General features: G+C 44.1%; 1 protein-coding gene across 5 annotated transcripts in view; it reads right to left on the reverse strand.

Annotated features, from left to right (window-relative positions):
• LOC148679009 (dynactin subunit 1-like) overlaps nucleotides 1-18403 on the reverse strand; it is a 79488-nt gene that overhangs the window by 25928 nt on the left and 35157 nt on the right. For 3 of the 5 annotated variants that reach the window (XM_088638310.1, XM_088638295.1, XM_088638287.1), the window contains exons 6-17: nucleotides 14346-14363; nucleotides 12026-12046; nucleotides 10206-10400; nucleotides 9600-9797; nucleotides 7116-7320; nucleotides 5431-5509; nucleotides 4816-4975; nucleotides 4021-4125; nucleotides 3102-3293; nucleotides 2065-2181; nucleotides 1428-1580; nucleotides 721-881 (exon numbers count right to left, since the gene is read on the reverse strand). In XM_088638310.1, coding sequence (XP_088494436.1) covers nucleotides 721-881; nucleotides 1428-1580; nucleotides 2065-2181; nucleotides 3102-3293; nucleotides 4021-4125; nucleotides 4816-4975; nucleotides 5431-5509; nucleotides 7116-7320; nucleotides 9600-9797; nucleotides 10206-10400; nucleotides 12026-12046; nucleotides 14346-14363 — 1604 coding nt within the window. The remainder of the gene's footprint in view (nucleotides 1-720; nucleotides 882-1427; nucleotides 1581-2064; nucleotides 2182-3101; nucleotides 3294-4020; nucleotides 4126-4815; nucleotides 4976-5430; nucleotides 5510-7115; nucleotides 7321-9599; nucleotides 9798-10205; nucleotides 10401-12025; nucleotides 12047-14345; nucleotides 14364-18403) is intronic. The other 2 variants (XM_088638303.1, XM_088638317.1) reach the window with 2 other exon arrangements.

Here is an 18403-nt window from a genome sequence, read left to right on the forward strand (position 1 = left end):
CAGTCAAAGTCTGTTGAATCATACTGCAAAGTGAAAGAGACAGCTGCTAGACGTAGCATCTGAACTTTACAATCACGTGTTAGTGAAAAAATGTACAGGGGCTAACACAATCCCAAATACTCTTTCATCTTTAAAAAACAGCCAAAAGGAAGGTTTAAGGCACTGATGAAAAGCCAGGGTTTTTAGTATCACTGTACCAAACAGTCACCACAGCAGGTTTAACACTGGTGTTAAACTGAAATATGGAGGCCTAAGACACCAAACTAGCACATCCAGCCTCCAGCCTCTCATGTACTGTATGAGTACTCCATCTAGTGGCCACATGCTGATGATCAAGCTCTCCCTGACTGCTATACACCCTTTCGACGAAACGTTAAAAAAACCCACTGGATCATTAAAAGAGCTAAATTGAGCAACTTTACTTCCCGTTTTGTGTATTTCAAAAAATAAAATTTTAAAAAACAAAACCTGTGTCAGTTTTGAAAAAGGACTCATAATTACATATTTCAAAAAGGAGAGACACTACGACCGAGTTGCATTTAGTACCTACCAAGGGGAAACATCTCCTGATGAACACATTTAAAAAGTTTATTATCACGGTATATTTTTCTGCATCTGATTTATTAATATTTCACTTTTCCAACACTAGTTTTAAAACGGTTGTTAAAATGCTCTCTCGCAGCAAGTGCGAGCCCGGCCCGCGGGAGGTACTGTACGTACTGCTCGTATTTGTGCAGCGTCGCCTGCAGCAGGCTGAGAGAGTAGACCAGGCCCGCCGCGAAGCTCAGCTGCTCGCCCGCCGCCCCGCGCAGGCCGGCGCGCTCCACACCGCTCTCGTTCAGGTCGAACTTCTCCTGGGCCTGCTTGCTGATCAGCTCCGCCTGCCACACACACGCACACACACACACGCCAGGGTCAGAGCAGCCTCTCCGCAGCTGCGGCCGGAGGTGCACGCCGGGGGCCCAGACGGGGCACACGCCTGGCCGGCGGCTGTTACACGCAGGCAACAAAGGACAGAAAGCAGCAGACGCTGACCTTGAAGAGGCTACCCATGAAAAAGATGATGGTGTAGATGCTGACACATCCTTTATATCTTCTAAACAATGTGGTGAAGGAATAAAAAAAGAGTGTTAGGATGTATAGTGTAGAGTAAAATTTAAAGAAGGGCATTAGTTAGACCTCATTTAGAATAATGTGTACAATGCTTGGCACCTCGTTATAAAACAGATATTGCTCCATTCCAAGGGACAGCATTCTATTAAACTCCCATGATATACAACCAAACGAGCAAGACGGGCTGAAAGGTCTCATCTCGTTAATAACCTTTCTAATGACCCGTTCACAACACCCCGTGAGGCTCTTGCGGACAGTTATAAGCTGTGAATAGAGAGAGGGTACCAAAGCTCTCAAGCAGAGCTCCAGTATACCTTGCAGATGAGCCTGGGGATGAGCAGTAGCACCAGAATACAGTCGTGGTCTCCCCCGTGGCGCAGAAACGAGTTCGGCATGAAGGACGTGAGCAGAGACACCTGCCTATTGGCCTGGTTCACCTCCATCTTCCTCAGCTCCATCTCAATAGCCTGTGAACGCAGAGGGCATGGGTATACATGAAGCTTTTGTTCCAGTGTTTAGGATGTGGGTGAAACAAGGTGACTAATTAGGTAATAACAGGTCAGTAATTAAGAAATCAGTAAAATTATTTTCAGTCCAAATTTTCATAAACTATTATTAATAGATCAAGTAATGATCCTTCCAGATTAAAATAAAATACAGGATCCTGATTCTTTATTTATTTAAAGGCTCAGAAAATTATCCAAACCAGAGCCCCAAAATGATTTATGGTTAACCAACCTGGATGAAGAACAGTGAGGTTATAAACTGAGGGTCAATTTCTTTTTTGCAATTTCTTCTTTGAATAACATAAAAAATGCTGCACAAAACCCTTCTTTTATTTATAGCCCTGACAAGAAATTGAGGACAGCTTTATTTTCTAAATACTCGACCCTCCTCTAAAGCTGAAAAGCAGCGCGTGCCCAGCTCTAGGTGACTCAGCTCAGCACTCACCTTGGCGTATGCCTTGGTTTCTGCAAACTTAATCTTGAAGTCAAACATCTCAGCTGGGGGCTGCTGCTGCTGCTCCACTGACGCCTCCTGCCGGCTCATCAGATCTCGGTTCACCTCCTTAAAACACAGCACGCAGTTAGGGACTCAGGAGGGGGCAGGCACAGCCGTCTGCATGTGACCACAGCTTTCTGTCAAGCATGGGTGCAGTCTTTTCCATGTGTGCACAGCCCTCTAACGGAGAGGGGGAAAACCACATTTCTATACAGCTCTTTGTTAGGGATGGACACAGTCATATGTGCACAAGTACCTCTGACAGGGACAGACACAGCCGTGTGTGTGCTCAGAGCTCTGACAGGGAGAGACACAGTGATGTGTGTGTGCTCAGAGCTCTGACAGGGAGAGACACAGTGATGTGTGTGTGCTCAGAGCTCTGACAGGGAGAACACAGTGATGTGTGTGTGCTCAGAGCTCTGACAGGGAGAGACACAGTGATGTGTGTGTGCTCAGAGCTCTGACAGGGAGAGACACAGTGATGTGTGTGTGCTCAGAGCTCTGACAGGGAGAGACACAGTGATGTGTGTGTGTTCAGAGCTCTGACAGGGACAGACACAGAAGTGTGTGTGTTCAGCACTCTGACAGGGACAAACACAGTGATGTGTGTGTGCTCAGAGCTCTGTAGGTGATGGGCATAGCCCATCTAGGACGGAAGTGTATTCTTACATTTTTGCATCAGCTTCACCACTAGATGGTGGCATTCGTTAAGCATTTTAAGAAATATGACCAATGTTTTCTAAGCACTGTACATGCTGTGCTAACCACTCCTTAAAGGGTTTAAAAAACACTAAACTGACAACAATGTTATCACCCTATATCCTGACTTTTGTGAGATCTCAGAAGATAAACAAAACCGCATCGTCAGTATTGGGATGGAAAACCTGGACCTCAGCTCAGTGCTCTCCCACACACCTGCAGTCCAGATCAATCGTAGGAGACATGAGTGTGTTTCATGAGGCTGGGGCAGGGTGTTCTCCCCTCACCTGCAAGTGTGCGGTCAGTTCCCGATACTTCTTGATGGTCTGCTGGTAGTCAGCCACCGTCTCCTGCGCCGCCTCCACCCTCTTCTCTGCCTCTCGCACCCGGGCGGCCCCGAGGTCCAGCTGCTCCCGCAGCTCCAGCTCCGTCTCCCGCGCGTTCTCCTGCAGCTCGTCGTTCATCTCGTTGATGGCCTCCTGCGGGCAGCCACGGACAGCGGCAGGTCACTCGCACAGAACACCCAGCCACGCGGCAGGCACGCGGCGCGCAGCGCTCGCTCCGCAGCGCGAGGGACGGCCAACAGGCAGGATGCCAGTCGAGGAGCTATCAAAGCAGGACCCGAAACGACAGGACAGCGGGCCAGTCAGACAGCACAGCCGCATGGTGCAAAGGAACCCGTCCGCCTGTTTATCCCCTGCTGTGCTCTAAGGCACACGGCAACTCACAGGAAATGTGTCCATCTCAAAAGCTCATAACCGAGTAATCTCCAGGTGCACTATCCGTTTAATGTTATAATGTTATAATGTTTCTTTATTAGCCCTATACAATTTCTTGCATTAGGAATTCGTCTTTTCGCATACCCCAGCTTTTCTCCAAGGAGAAACAGACACACAGACAGGGAGAGAAGCTTGGGGTCAGAGCGCAGGGTCTGCCATTGTACGGCGCCCCTTGAGCAGTTGGGATTAAGGGCCTTGCTCAGGGGCCCAACGGAGTAGGATTCCTCTGCCGGCCGCGGGATTTGAACCGGCAACCTTCCAGTCACAGGCGCAGATCCTGAGCCACAGAGCCACCGCTGCGCCAGGAGGTGCTTTCAGGAGGTGCTCATCTCTGCTCTTTTCCATATTTCTCTCTTGCAGTCAGCTGTAGAGTTTCCCAACAGGCGAGGCCCTGGCTCTGCGCTGTCCCGGGCGGTGGAGGGCTCACCAGGTCACTGACGGTCTCCCGCAGCTCTCGCACTTTCTCCTCCAGGTCCAGGCTCCTCTCCGTCAGCGTCTCCACCATCTCTTCGGCACCCAGGGCGGCGTCCACCTGCGCAGAGAGCGAACCCCAGAGCCCCGTCAGCACCACACGGGCTCGCGCCCACCAGCAGCCCCGGTGATCCGAGGTGAGCTGTCACCGCCGGCAATCTCGCGCACCAACAGGAACTGACTCTATTTCAAGCATGTTCAACCTACAGGGGTTTAAAGCTTTCGCATGAGTACTGGATTTATGAACATACTTCTTACACGATGTACATCAGAAAAGTGCTATGTAAGTGTAAGGAATTATTATTAAATGGACAAAATAGAAGCTCTGACATAACCGCACAATTTCAATGTAGTTATGTAGTGAATATAGAATATTGTGTACAATCACTTCATTGTAAAAAAATGAGCTGAGCTGATATCGGTCAAAAGAAGAAAGACCAGTTACTTTACAGCATGAACTACACTGACAGTCTAGAAGAGCTGAATTTCTGGACTCAAACAGAAGCTTCAGGAAGATGCACTTAAATCATCAGGAAGGTTATAAACCGGAAGTCTTGTCTGTCTCGTCACACTTGACGGATCAGTGGCAGTTTAACAATCTACGGTTCTTAGTGGCAACGAGACGTCTGTTATCGTGGACAACCCAAGAAAGAAAAATCAGTCTGAAGTATACATATGAATGGAGCAAAAGAAAGGACAGCAATAAGCACGCAGAGCCCAGGCGGGGCGGCGAGGCCTCCGGCCCTCTGACCTGCTCCTTCAGCTCGTCGATGGTCTTCTCGGCCTGCTGCATCTCTTCCACCAGCTTCTCCCTCTGCTGCCGCAGCGCCTCCATCTCCGAGCTCTTCTTCTCCATCTGCTTCTGCAGCTTCACGTGCTCCTGCTTCTCCGAGGCAGACAGGTCTCGCATCCTGCGGGGCGAGGAGGTTGGTTTAGGACCTTCGCGGCGGGCCCGGTGTGGGGGGGGGGGGGGTGGGTGGCACTAGGGGCCAGAAGGACGCCTCTGTAAAAGGCAGCACCTGGAGGGGCAACCAGACTTCTACTACGTAGAAAACTGGCTGTCCATCCAAAGAGTGCCATCAATCGTCCTCTATTTGGAAAACCGCTTAGCCCCAGTAATCACTGCAGCAACCTGGAGTCAATGCCTGATGCACAGGGGACGAGGCAGGAACACCCCTGGATGGGACGCCCGCCACGGGATCAGTCTACCCTGCTGCCTGAAACAAAGCGGACAATGGGCCTCGAGTGACTTCTAATGGCTTTTGCTTTAAAAAGCCTGGTATTCTAACATAAGAGGTCTGAGGTCAAAGTCAGACATGCGGCCACCCCATCATTCAAGGCCCAGCCTGACGTGAGCAACACTGACCTGACAAGGGCCTCCTTCAGGCGCCCGTTCTGCTCCTCCAGCTGCTTCACATGGTAGCTGGAGGCTGCGCCGTCAGAGCCTGTTGGAACGGAGACCCCAAGTCACTGAAGATATCTTCACATTGACAAATCCAGGGATGTGAATAGTAACATAAACCTTATCACTGCTCTGCAACCTCATAATGATGCAGACTGGAACTGCCTCCTAAATTCATTTCTGCTACCTTCAGAAAGACTATTACACGCTTTAAATATTTGCATTAATTAAAACTTAACTTAGCCTTTTTAATGCATGCAAAACAAATCTCCTAAAATTCTAATCAATTATTGATTACATTTACGAATTTAAAGGTTTATAACCTCTCTTATGAAAGATAAGATAAGATAAAATAATATCAAATCAAGCAAATCAATTTAAAGTTTCATATGAACATAGGAAATGTTACAAAATACAGTCAAATGTGAGTCAGATAGTAGAAGTTAATTCATTTTTTCCTCATACTATAGTTTTTATGTGCTGCAATAGTCTCACTTGTATGTATATAAAGAGAGATCACATTAACACAACTTGTCAAGTTTAATACCAAACTACAAAGGAGCACAAAAAGTCAGTGACAGAAGAAAACTAGAAATATCTTCAAATGATAACTAAAAACCACTACCGTCACTCACAGCCTGACATCTTGAAAAACGAATGTCAGAAATCTAAGACAAGAAAAACAATACTATAAACACTTTACTATAGCCTAAGTGGAATGGTGGGGTAAACAAACAGGTTTTTTAATTATCAGAAAACAAACCCAAACACACTCATACTATTGTCTTCTCCTTTCCCTTTATTAAAGGCTCATCTCATCAGCCTATGCAATCTAAGAAAACTCATCTTCTTTGATGCTTGTTAGACACTACATGTGTCAGAAGCCCCTGGGAAACGTACCGCATTAGTAATCAGATGAACAGCATAGTAACAGTGATTATTTGAGTAACAATGTGCTACAGGGAGTTGTAAAGAGTTCAGCAATGGGGTAATGCAAATGATTGTGAGAGTCAACAACTCTGCTTTCTTCTGTATTTTACAGATGACACAAACTCAAAAATCAATCTCTTTTCCACCACAAAGTATCTCTGGATATGTAATGGCAGACATAATATATAGCTCTATTTATATTGAGTTTTGTCTGAGTTTATTGTATTCAATTTCAAATACATTATTATCTATTAGTACGTCACCTTATTTTGTAACTTTAATTTTTTTATTTTTATCCCCCCCGGTGAGCTCGTAGAAAAGACATTTCATTGCCAGCAACTACTGCTGCACGCTGTATTCTTGTGCATTTGATAAATAAACTTGATAGATTGATTGACCAGCTTGTCTCAGATGTGAGTTCTAAAACTTCCAGACACAGCTTTCAGCAGAATATGCCTTCAAAACCACATCAGTCATGTAGATGGCAGATGTAATTTAGGAGATGTATCAAAGTATGACTGTAAACAAGAGACCTGTATCCATTAATGAGAACACTGAACACTCATCAAACCTATAAGAATCAGACAGGGCCTATCTGGCAGACGAGGTCTTGAGTTCCTTCTCCTTCAGTGGCAACATGACCCATCACCACATGCTGCTGGTCAAGTCAGATCATGCACTGGCTGCCCCCAGGTGCTCTCACTGTGGGCGCAGCTCACCTTTTTCCTCAATCTCATGCTTCAGGATCTCCAGGTCCATGGTGAGCTCCTCCACCTTCTCTTTCAGGGAGTCCACCTCCTGCTGCAGAGACTCGGCACGCTCCTCTGCCATCTCTTTGTCCAGTGTGGCCATCTCGATGGCGTCGGCAGTGTCCGCCATCTCCTCCATGTACCTGTCCTTGGCCTCCAGGGCCTCCTTGGCCTCCTGAAGGGATCAAAAGCACAGACAATGCCAACATTTCCTTTTCTTTTCTGCAGAGGCCCTGCTGCTTTTTACAAAAACCTCTGCGGGGCTCTCTAGACATTATGATGACTTCATCTTCCTAGACCCTCAGGATTGTGAGGACTGTGAGGATCATCACATCCCACTCCCTGCTGTTCCACTTTACCCTTTCCTGAAACACGTTAAGGGCTAAAAGCAAAAGTCCTTTGGGTGCTCCTGCCTCTCTGAAGTTGACACACCACACACAGAAATTTGAGTTCTTACAACTCTTTCTACCTGCCCATCTTCCAAAGGTCTCCTTTTCAACACATGGACCACAGCCCCTAATCAGAAGATACTTCTGAAGGTTCTGAAGCTTTCTGTAGAAAGTGTAATGATATTTTGTCACTTTCAGAGTTTCATAAAAAGTAACGTCCGGGTATTTCAAAAGCGACTGCAGAAATGAAAATGCCTTGCATTATTCAGCCTGCGCTTTAAGGACTCATATAAAGACACACTATATTTACAGGATTGAAAACCGAATGAGATTGAACACTCACATTTGGCAGCATATCAAGACAGCCAGGGGTTAGCAAACCCTGTGAGAAATAGTTAAGCTTTGCAATCCGAGGATCTGTAATAGTTTTTTTTTTTTCCACTAGGTGGAGTGCTGCCACAGCAAGAAGAGAAATAAAAAGTGGGCTTTCCAAAATCGGAAGAAAAAATACAGGAAAAACACACTGGAACCTTCAAATTACAAAACAAAACTTTCTGGAATTACGTTTTGGATGTTTTGGAATTGGATGTGGCATCACGTCATCTCAGAGCATTTCCTGCCGAGCACGTCCTCGGAAGGCTTGTTTACACTATTTTTAGCCATTCCAAGCCTCATCCCGGATGTCACAGTAGCCACTCAAAGAGAGAAGGCAATGAGCAGTCATGTGTACTGCTGCCTCAACTCCCTGAGCATGACAGCAGACAGTCATTATGTGCAGATTGTTGAGCAAACTAATCAATGCATGCTTGTTTCCAGTGCTTTGCGTTAGATAAGACGTGGGGCTGTAAGAGGCACAGGGACAATAAAAAAGCAATAACGGCAGAACTGGTAATATGGTAAAAGACAGGCAAGGACTGGAATAAATCTTCAACCCTTTCACAGGTGAGGCAAGAAAAGGAAAAGTATCCAGAGAAAAGTAAAATGAAAACTTTTTGAAGATGAATAAACCAGATAGATTTTAACAGATTTGCATCACTTGTTTTGATAGTCCCTTTTTGGGGGAAGTGCCTTTCTTACAGGAATTGTGGATCTGCAACAGCAGAAAATCCTGAAATGTTGATAAACTGAAGCAGAGTGTCATGGAGGAATGGGCCAGAATTATTACACAGTGATACGAGACAGATCACCAATTACATGACGCATTTGGTTGCAGTTATTGCAGCTAAAGTGGTGCAACTAGCTAACGAATTTAAGGGAGATGTAAACCTTTTCACACAGGGACACTGGATGATGGATGATTTTGTTTATTGAATAAACTAAACAAGCACCAAACTCTGGTGTTATTTGTTCACTTAGACTCCCCTTTCTATATCACTAAGACCCACATGAAGCTCTGATTACGTTCAATGCAAGTAATACAGCAAAAGCTATTCATATAAACCTACAGGTTCAAATTCTTTTTTTTTTTTACAAATGACCATGATATATTGGGTCATATAAATATATATTACATATATAAATACACAGAAACTAATGTACTGCTTAAAGTATGTTTATTATGTTTTCCAAAGAAGGTCGTACTACATAAGAGAACTGATATTTCCGTGGTCCTGTGCTCTCTCTATAAGATTGTTTTTGCAAGGTATTTATTTATCCTAAGATACACACTGCTGTGTGTTTCTTCTTTGTTAGGAAGAATAACATGCAAGTCACAGCTTGTAATCTGGGAAGCTCTTACATCATATGATGTCCTTTAATTATATTTGTACTGTCAGGTTAAAGTATCACTACAGGAAAAAGGTGCTAAATTTTTGCACATGGTGTAAAGCCAGAGCAAAGCTTCCTCCTGAGTAGAAGTGTCACTGCCAGGTCGATTCTTAGTTGACATTTCCCCTTTGAAATAGTTTTTTCAATAGGGAAAAATTACCATGACTAAAATCAGTGGCCTCCTCATAAATAACAAGCACAAACATCTCAGGGCTCAATTACTGTAATTATTAGTATCTGAAGACAGCTTTTGGGACTGTGAGGTCAGACAATGCACAGTGAAAGTGAGGTACTGTACCTTCTTCGCCTCTTTGAGCTGCTTCTGCAAATCTGCCTGCTGCTCCTGCATCTTGCTCTTCCACTCCTGCAGCTGCTCCAGCTGGATCTTGTACTTTTCCAGCTCCTTCAGCTTGGCCTTGTCCTCATTGCGCTTCATTTTCAGGGTCTCCAGCTTCTCCTCCAGGTCCTTCACCTGTGCTTTCAGGGCCTCCTCCTCCTACAGAAATCCATACGAAATCAAAGTCAGTAAACACTCACCTCACGTGCCTCCATTAAATCACAACAGACACCATTATACCTGGCCCCAAAAGGATAACCTCCAGCTTCAGAAATAAAGACAGAAATTGATTTAAGATGAGCAACATGACAAACACAACTCATTTGAGATCACATTGAGATTCTTCCTGGACAGCACAGGATTCTAAGGAATCTAACTTAAGCAAAACTGAACGGAACAAGCGACACCACCACACTGATTCCCTGGTTTCTTACAAGAAACAGCTGGAGGAGATCCTCGGACCAATCGATTACTAACTCTCAAACGGGCTCAGCAGGCCAAATGGCCTCCTCCCATTTGCAGTCTTTCTCATGCTAGTAAATGTAAACGGGAAGCGGGATACCAGACCTTGCTGGGGCCGGGGGCTTGTGGAGCCCCCGGGGAAGGCAGAGAGGCACTGGGCGTGGGGATAACGGGCGCGGCCAGGGGCGTCTGGGCGGGCGTGCTGGGCTCGCTGCTGCTCATCTCGCCCCCCGAGGCGGAGGCCGACCCCGAGGGGCCCGCCGTGCCGCTGGAGGCCGCCGAGCTGGACGGCCGTGTCGGCTGTGGAGTCAGGAGGGAGAGGGGGAGGCCATCAGCGGCAACGCAGACAACCAGCCACCGCACAGGGCCTGCGTCCACCTGCTGACGGGCAGACCTTCTAGCAACCTTTACTGACACAGACACATCGGTGAAAACCAAACTCCGATGTAAAGTGTAACCTGGACAAAGTGGTGGCAGACGTAAAACAGAGACTGCTGTATGTGACGGTTTTGCTTTGTCGATCAGTCACCTCTACGACTAAAAGCCCCCACAAGCAGCTCTCATTTTAACTTTCACCGTAACTCATTCTGGCCCTTTACTCCTGCAAACTGAAAAAAGAGGAATGACAGAGAGCAGGAGAAGCCCCGGGGAACACTGAATGAACTAGATCAGGTCTCTTGTATGAAGAGAGGGCCAGTTAATTAAGGGTGCTGACTGGACTGCTGAGCTCCATAAGGAGCACCAGATACAAACAGCACAAAGGTATAGAATCCATCTCGCTTCCTTTCCGCCACTCAGCTGTGGGCAGTACAATTTATGATAAATCTGAAAATATTTTGCAAAGCATCATTTGTGCAAAAGTACATTAGAAGTTCATGGTCTACCTTGCTACAGTATTTATCCACATCAGAGAAAGGGTAGTTTATTTCATCTGTAAAAAGCTTTTTTTTTTGTTTCCATGCATGGGTTTTGCTGAATAACAAATGCAGTTTTGGTAGCTTTAAATTGTTTGAATGGAATAAAGTATTGACTGCGAGATCCTTTTAAAGATTTTTTTTTCTATAAAACACTTTGAGAAGTTACTTTTTAATGTTGCTATGTAAAGTGAAGTTTTTACTATTATTAAGATGACAATAATACCTTCGGGACCTATCCCCAACACAGGCTAAAATGGTAGCCCACACAGTACACTGCTGAAAGCTGAAAGACTGTTACATTAAATAAATAATTTTTCATATACTGTATATATCACTTAGTACATGGATAAGTTTCATACTATTTTCATTCATTCACATTTGTACAAAATGCACAGCAGACGTTCAAAAAGAGGTTGGTTTTGGTTGGTTGTTTGCTGTCATCTGGACTGCAGGGTCAACAGCACCACACATACAGTATCTTCAGCAAGACTGTGAGAAAATTAGGCTTGGCATGAAAACAGTATGAGGCAGGCTCAGTCTGCCCTCTGCTTTCAGCTGAACACAAATAGGCATTTCTTTCCATGTCAATTGAGATTAAAAACTCAATGACAGTAAAAACAAAAGGTTCCAATAAATTTTGTGCACAGTTCCAAAGGATGCTCAGCTAGGACAGCCTGGATATGATCAAAGCCTCCTCATTTGCAGATATGGGCACCTGCTTCAGTAACCACATCTGCTTAAAGCAGGTACATTACATCATGGACGACTACCTAGAAACCAAAAGGAAAATGCATGCGCTGCTTATAGGTAAAGTAAATCTTAATATACTCAAGCCTTCTGCCAAATGCATGTTTCATGCGTTAATCTTGAGGTTGGATTTGTATTTTCACTTCAAAGCGGATGCTGTTGATCTTTCTATTTATTGTTAAATGGTCCTGAAAACTGGCATTTAAGAGAGGCCTGTGAAAAGGCCGGTGCACGGGGCGCCTTGCTCGGGCGAGAGCTCACCTTGGTGCGCCTGGTGGTGGTCTGCAGAAGAGTGGGAAGGCTCAGAGGAGGAAAGAGTCACACAGGGAGGAAAGGACACACAGAGAGACACAAGCAGCAGCAGCAGCAAAGCCAGCAGTCACCGGAGAACGAGAGAACAGACACACATCGTCGTGGTTAAATGTGGTTAAATGTGCAAAGCAGGCATTCCTCAGCCCAGACTGGCCAGGCCAAGTAATACTTTGAGTACATCATACATCACCATGAAAGCCTCAGGTACAAGCTGAATAAATTTGCCAAGAGAGCTGTCTGTCTTTATAACAAGTTATACAAGGCAGCACGAATCATTTTGGCCTCTTTGTCTTCCTCATGGCCTTTCAATTGTAAATCAAACATTACCATTACCCAACTAAACAACGGCTAGGTATATCTTTAAGACTGCTGAAAGAGTTAATAGTCACTTGTAAGGTCTCTACTGAAGTTTTCAAAATGTGGTACATATCCATGAAGGAAATTCCACTACGGTTAGATTTCACATATTCTTTCTTAATTTGAAAGAATAACAATAACGATAATGTCGTAGGCTGTCAGGTCAGTCTTGCAGAGTGTGAATTTAAAAGTTCCTTTAAGCAGATTATACATTTTAGTTTTACTTTAGTTAGATAAGGCTTTTTGAAAAAGAAACTCTTACAAACTGAATGAGTTAGATTACAGTTTATCAGCATACTCCTCAAGATTATTGTTGAAAGAGACACCATTACCAATACCTGCATCATTACCAATAAATAAAAAAAAACCTTTTCTTTGAGAAAGTAACACAAATATCCCACATCAAACCAAGCTTTCATTGGCACTGTACAGACTGGTACAATAATTGGTTTTTAATCACCCCAGCTGGTTTCTCAAAGAAACTACAGTGTAGTTTCTTCAAGACTGTAGTTTCTTTTATGCAAAGTCTGAATAGTCAGCCTTAGGAGCAACTGCTCTATTGTCAATTCTCTAAAACTATGTTTTCCTGTAATACCATCCCACACTCCACAGCTTTGGACAATAACTGTGGATCTGCTGATATACGATAAACTGTTACTGGGTACATGCCTCAGGGATAGAGGGAAGTAAAGATAATTACTTTTTCAAACTAGGGTATAAGTGCATCCATATAATACTCTGAAATAAACGCAAGCTTCAGAAAACAAAAATAGTGTGGCTTTTATGAGGTCAAAGCCATTCAGTGTTTTAAGTTTATATTATTCACTATTCTATTCTATTCAATATTCACTTATTCTATGATGTTTCTGTCAACAACTGAAAGAACAAAAAACAACAGCTGTTGACTGAAAGAGAATAAGGTGATTATAAACGCATTGTTTTTTGTAACAGTCAACGTCTCTTAAAGATCATAACCAGCTTTCACAGAAACACGTTCTTACTTTTTGGAAGTGAATCACACATTGGAATGAAACATCCAGGTAACCCCGCCAAACTGTGCCATTTCCTCAATAAGATGTTGCCTCAACCTAAACTTATCAGCCTTTGACAATAATGTTTGATCAATAGAACATGAGGTGTTCTGCTTCAGCAAACAGTAGCACAAATGCCAAACATGTCTTTTAAAACAGCACAATAAAACTTATATCCTAGACACCTTTTACTGGACTGCAATGCTCCTGCTGAGGATGAAAATGATTGACACAATCTATCAATATACGGACCAAAACATTCAACACCTGCCACATCCTTAGATGCCTAAGCATTTCCCATGTTAAAAACACCCTAAAGTATAAGGCAAACACTGAAGGAAATAAAGTCCATATTAAAATTGAGAACACACATCTAAATCATATAAAGAGGCAAAAATGATTAGCTGAGCTGTTTAGGTTCTGTTCCAGAACAAAATTAAAAAACATTTTTAAACTGCAATGAGGATACCTTACTTAAAAACAAACAATGAAATGTTGCCATTATTATCAAACATATCTTGTAATCTTAAAGTATAATCAAAAGTTATCTAACACTTACAAAGCTACACCTGACAGGCATGATTCAAGTCACATGAAAGCAAAACACTGCACATAACACTTCCATCAGCACTTAAATGTTCCAACTTAAATTACGCATGAAAATGGAATCAAAGATCGAGTGATGGTATCTGATTCGTAAATCAAAGACTTAAGAAAAAAAGTACAAGAGTAGTGCAAGAAAACCCAAATGATGAAAGAAGCAAACAATAACAAAAGAGCTATGGAAACACCATTCAAATCTCATTAAAACAGCTACAAATAAAACAGCAACATCAACAATGAATGGATGACAATCAACAGTAAATGTAACATTTCTGTACCTTCCTGGGAGCTGGGGTCTGCCTCATCATTTTGCAATAAAATACACAGAGGAATAAACAGAGAAAGACCTTCAGTGACAATCACATTCAGAGAGACAGAGACGAAACACCAAAAAAACGGCTCAGGTTCTGCGAGGTACAGTATCACAGCCTGGAGATGCTGGGGAAAAAAAAAAGCTTGCAAATGGCTGCAGGGACCCTTTGAAGGGGGTGAGGGTTGGGGAAATGATTTTTTTTTGCCTTCCTGTCCTTTGTGAACCTTTTGTCTGTCCACCTAAGCTGCTCACAGATCCCTCTTCCCTCCCAGAGCAATCCGCCACGGTGCTGGGCTAATCAGAACCGTGCCATCTTCTGCCGTTCCCCAGGCCGCAGACCTGCACCTGCTCTCGCAAGCAAGCGGCCCCTCTGCCTCACTGCCGCGATTCTCCAACCACCGCCCTGCGCTCACATTACATCACCACCCACGGCCCCCCCCCCTCTCCGGCTCCGCCCGAGACAGGGAGCAGAGAGAGGAGGAGAGGATTGCACCAGTAATTGATTCGCAGCTTTGCTGTGCTCGGGAGGGAGACTGGGGGGCGGGCAGGGGGCAGGATTGATGCAAGGCTCCTTTGTATCCTAGCAACACCCTGCGAGCTCTTTTGCTAGCTAATTAGAATGGAACACAAGTCCCTTCCCAAAACAATGGAACAGGGGACAACAGCCTGTGACATATGCGTGGGCTGAGAGCAAAGACGTCTGGGGCAGAAGCCCTTGGTGCAGCCTGCTTGCCAATACACAGTGCCGGCTGACTCTATTATTGGCCCTAAGTGATCGACACACGGCCCAATATTATGAGATGATCAACACCATAATATTGCTCGGCTGGACTCTGACCTGCACGATTATTTTTGTGGGTTGAGCTGTGAGCTGCACATTGCACACACTTGTCAAAGCAATGATTTTAAGACCCTAGAATTGTTTTTATTTATTGACGATCATTTAAGAAAATGCATATTTAACCTTGAGATGCGAGAAAGGTTACAGCCATTCATTTCAGATGTCAGGAAAATCTTCAAGTGTTGTAACTGTAGCATTAACTGCACAAATACAGATACACTGCTACTCTGATGTACTTGTGAGAATCTGCAGTGAAAAATTAATTTACATATTATACTCTTTGGAATTACCAGAGGGGAACAGAAAGCAGCTTTAAATGCTTTATAACATCTGTTTATGCAACACCAACATAATTTAAATGATGGAAAGAGTGTGTTTTTCCATAAGGGCAAAAACCCAACACCCTTTTTATCATATATATAGCACCTATTATTATAGAGCTCCTGTATATTAACTGAGACTGCATGACACAGACATTTCCAAAACCAGAATGGATTGCCAGAGTGATTTCATAGCAAAGCAATTCGTATTATTCCTAATCTATTGTAAGGCATCTGATATTCCGCCTGTGCTATCATGATGATAAGTTAAAAGGTCAAGACGTTTTGTTTTTTATTTTAAATCCCAGGCACAAAAATAGATATAAGAAGCAAGAGGCCCAACGTGGGCTGACAGGGAGAGAAGTGGAGGAGCCTGGCTCCTTTGTGCCGACACTCATGAAACTTCCTATTACAAACACGGGGTTTTCCCTGAGCATCAGTATCATTAGCAGTACCCTGCTAATGGGGCTGTGCTGGGAGACCAGAATATTGCCTGCTTTCAGCTATATTGTTACCTGACTGCATCAAGACAGATTTACTTTGCACAAGCACAGTCCTGTACAAAAGCTTCTGAGCTTAAAACCTTTTTTTTCCCCAAAGACTATTATATTGCCGTAGGATGGTTCTGTAATGTGCTCACTGACAGAAGGTGGAAAATCTATACTGTTAAAAAGAGAGAAGCATCTGTCCAGCTCTGGGCAGACGTGGTCTGGTGCAGTGAGAGATAATATTACAGTGTGAAGCCCCATTAGCACGGCAAAGTAATGCAACCTGATCACTTTTAACTTTTTTTGCAATCTGGATAGTTTATTTTTAGTGCAAGACAATGGATAAGGATGTGACAAGCATAAGAAAAATACAATAGTAACAGCTGGTTAGGTTTTGCAGCAGCTTGAAAAAACACAGCATCCTATGATGACCTTGAGTTGAACTGATTCCACAGAACTGAAATGTAATTTTATTCATCTTTCACAAACAAAAATGAATACCGAATACATTTTATTCTTTAATGCTTTGAAATTCAGGATTCAGATCAGTCTGAACAAAAGCAGAATGGCATAAGGGATGAAGAAAACGGCGCATATCCTACAGATTCACTAAAGATTGTTCTTAAGCTTTGTTTTAGTTTGTTTGTTTTGCACTATTCAATGATATAACAAAATGCAGATATTTGCTGAGGAGAAATCATTTCCTAGGCTGTTAATTCTGCCTCCAAAATATCTTCTAGACCTCTCAGTCCAAGATTGGGATGTCGATCTACTTTGCAGCGGGACACTACACAAAGGCAACAAAAGAAAAAGCAGTCACACCACCCAGGTCTCAACTGCATCATCCCATTTGCAAGCAAACGTACTCAGCACAACTTCAACCCATCAAAACCTCTCACAGAGCCTGAAGCAGGACCACTTCAGAATGTCAAGGAAGAAATGAAACATGCAGGACTTGTTTCCCAGATTAAGACATGTGGAGCATTATAGAGGATCAACAGAAGGGGGTGTAGTTGGCAAGGAAACAGCCTCAGAAGAGAGTAAAGGCAGACAGCAGGGAATTCAGACTCATATTTACCCACAGTGAGGGATTCAATACATGCTGCTTTCTGGAGAAAAAAAAACACTGAAAGGAAATCTGTCCCAGATGCTTTGTAAGAACAGTACCTATAGAGGTACTTAAAGGAATACATTACATTAAAGATAAAGTAAAACAAGCCTTCTCAGATTCTGCTTTGCATCCAAACCCAAGCGTTAAGATGACTTGATTCCTAAATATTCTGCTCCTGAACACTGCCCTTTCCAGCTTTTTATGCTGTGGTGTTAAGATATGAAAAGGCTATGGTCTGCCCGAGCTGATCTCTCACACACAGCCTTCGTTGCTCTCGGAGAAACCCAAGTCCCACGAGGCAAATATTACAAGCCTACTCCCTGACTTCACAAAAACAAAAACATGATCACACTCTTTTAAAAGGTCAGTTGAATACTCTGTCATTTCTGGCAAACAAATACAACTCCTCACTTAAGTCAAGCTACCAAACAAATAATAGGATATAACAGGAACAACCCATGAAAGACCGAAAAGAAAAACCTCAATACGAGAGTGAAAGATCTCCCAGGAGTGCAGCCAGACCAGCTCTGCATGTCTCCTCCAGTTTACTCGGAGTAAAAGCCACACACTCCACAGACCAACACAAACCATGGAGCTTTCAAGCTGCCCTGGTGCAGCCCTGTACCTCTCGCGCACGCGCACGAGAGGCAGACGCCAGACAGAGCCTGCAGCGGACGGGAGGAAAGGAGGCAGGCAGAGGACGCACACCGTGCAGACGTAGGAACGTACAGAGGCCCGCAGGCTCCGCGGACTGGCAGGGCAGGAGAAGCTGCTCAGGAAGGAAGAAAACGGGCACGCCATCATCCCCACCTGTCACAGCCTGTGACATCGGGCAACAGTCACCTGGTCCTGAACAGAGTCAAAATCCTCCTCCTCACGCCTATCGCTTTCCAGATCTCACTCTGCGCTCTGCTCCCTGTCAGAAGTGGTGACCAAGCTGGGGTTGAGGTGCATTCGCCCTCTCTCTCAGGAGGAGGATTCTGAAGGTGGAAGGAATAAGTGCTGCAGCAGCACTATGGCCTTCCCACAGAAATCTCCAGCCATCCCGAAAGGGAAACCCAATCTTTCCGTTTAGGCCATTCTGCCTATCTCCCACCCTCACAGACTCTGACACCGCAGTTAATATTATAATATTTAGACACTTTTATCAAGAGCAGAAATCCTAGCGCATATACAAATATTATTTTGCCATTTCAGACACAAATAAACTAATAAATGTTTTTTAATAAAATGTTCTTTTTTTATTTGTGTTTAATGAATGCA

The sequence above is a fragment of the Lepisosteus platostomus genome, chromosome 1 (assembly GCF_059453375.1).
Source record: "Lepisosteus platostomus isolate fLepPlt1 chromosome 1, fLepPlt1.hap1, whole genome shotgun sequence".
Classification (NCBI taxonomy): domain Eukaryota; kingdom Metazoa; phylum Chordata; class Actinopteri; order Semionotiformes; family Lepisosteidae; genus Lepisosteus; species Lepisosteus platostomus.